Here is a 1860-nt window from a genome sequence, read left to right as displayed (position 1 = left end):
GTCCCTGCCCATGGCAGGGGTGGGACTGGATGAGCTTTGAGGTGCTGCCAAACCCCAAACATTCCATGATTCCATGATATTCCAAATTCACTACAAATTGTTTACAGTAATTTGGAACCCCCTCGTGCTGACTAGCAGAGTATCGAAGGAGGAACTTGATGTTCCAGTTGAACTGTGACTGTTTCCAGTTGATCCAGTTGCCAAATCCTGAGCATAACACAGGTCTAGAACTCCAAAGCATTTTTCCAAATTACCCTGCCACATACAAGCACACATCTAAGGAGTGTTAACCACGGGGAGAAAACATTTCCCAAACCACAGTTTGGGGAAATCTGCAGAACCACATTAAACAGTATTTTGAAATGTTTCAAAGCTCTAAGTTATGCATGAGAGCAGAGGAGACATCTAAGGATCAACAGCAATCCAAGCTGAACGTGATCCAGCAGCTACAGAGGACAGACATGTGTGTTCACCACTCCTGGGATCTCCCCAAAAAAGGGTTTGAACTCAGGGTGAGCTTGAACATTTCTCACATTCAGCTTGTCTCTATTTCTCACATAAAAGCCCCACAAGGACAGAAGCCAAGCTGTGACCCCCACCCTGGCTCAGACACAGATCCAACTGCCCAGCCTCACCCACAGATCCAGGGATGGCCAAGGCTGCTCAGGGCATGGGCATCACTGAACTGGGCCAGTGCAACGTCCTACACTCAGCATTTCTTAACACCTCTCTGCTGCTGGAGAGATTTTTAATCCTGGGCCATGAGCTACAGCCAGGAACCAACACTCCTCCCCAGGACTGGGAAACCTCCGAGCCATCCACCCAGCGAGTGGTCACCACAGCCCTGCGACACAGCCCGGGCTGGGGGGAACAGGCAGGGACCTGTGTCCTCCCCAGGACACCTCAGCTCTTCTCCTGGCCTCCCCTGTGCCACACAGCCCAACTCCTGTGCCTGGGAGGGGGGATCTGCTCCTGCACACCTCAGTTCTTCTCCTGGCCTCCCCTGTGCCACACAGCCCAACTCCTGTGCCTGGGAGGGGGGATCTGCTCCTGCACACCTCAGCTCCTTCAGCGTTTGCTGCGTCCGGCTCGGCACGGGCAGAACACAGTGTCCCACCCCTCACCTGGGATCCACCTCTGCTCTGGGGAGCTGTCCATGCTCACAGGGCCAGGGAAGAGGAGAAAACTTACACTGGCAGTGGGGTATGAACATGCAGAATTCTTTATGGTCACTCCATGTCACGAGTGCCACTGGGACAGAGCTGGACACCTCCCCACAGGGCTGTCCCTGTGCCCTGCTGGCAGCTGCTCGGGGGTACCCCAGGGTGGAGCAGCACCTCAAACAGCTCCAGCTGCCTGCAGCCAGCACTTAGGGCAAGGAGACACCTCATGCTGGCCCTTGTATTTTAAATATTCTGAACAGTAAGGAACAAACCCCAAGAGATTATACAGCATCACTGTACACTTACACAGTACAACTGCACACTTAATCTCTGTGTCATTACAGTAACAACTGCCACTGCCTGACAAAGTGCTTGCTGCCAGCCCGCCCAGGACTGGCAGGGGTGAGGGTGTGGGACATGCAGGAGCCCTGCCTGCAGCCCGGGGTGAGCAGGACTCACGGTTGCAGCGTTTCTGCACGAAGCGCAGCTTGCAGGCGGTTCGGTACGTGGAGAGCCGGATGACATCGAAGTTCTGAGCCCCTGCAACACACACAGTGTCCTCTGTGACATTCAGGCAGCGTCCCATGGATCTGCCCCTCTGCCCCCTCAGCTGAGACCCCCCTCAGAGCTGCCTCCAGCCCTGGGCAACAGCAGCACAAGGACGTGGAGCTGCTGGAGAGAGTCCAGAGGAGGCCCC

At 55.2% G+C, this 1860-nt stretch overlaps 1 protein-coding gene across 1 annotated transcript in view; it reads right to left on the bottom strand.

The window, feature by feature from the left end:
• Positions 1 to 1860, bottom strand: part of LOC103763048 (dystrobrevin beta) — a 15187-nt gene that overhangs the window by 11348 nt on the left and 1979 nt on the right. The window contains exon 2 of the mRNA XM_029965974.1: positions 1619 to 1703. Coding sequence (XP_029821834.1) covers positions 1619 to 1703 — 85 coding nt within the window. The remainder of the gene's footprint in view (positions 1 to 1618; positions 1704 to 1860) is intronic.

This window comes from Manacus vitellinus, unplaced genomic scaffold (assembly GCF_001715985.3).
Source record: "Manacus vitellinus isolate BGI_N305 unplaced genomic scaffold, ASM171598v3 scaffold_128_pilon, whole genome shotgun sequence".
NCBI classification, from domain to species: domain Eukaryota; kingdom Metazoa; phylum Chordata; class Aves; order Passeriformes; family Pipridae; genus Manacus; species Manacus vitellinus.
This window is presented reverse-complemented; position numbering and strand designations above follow the sequence as displayed.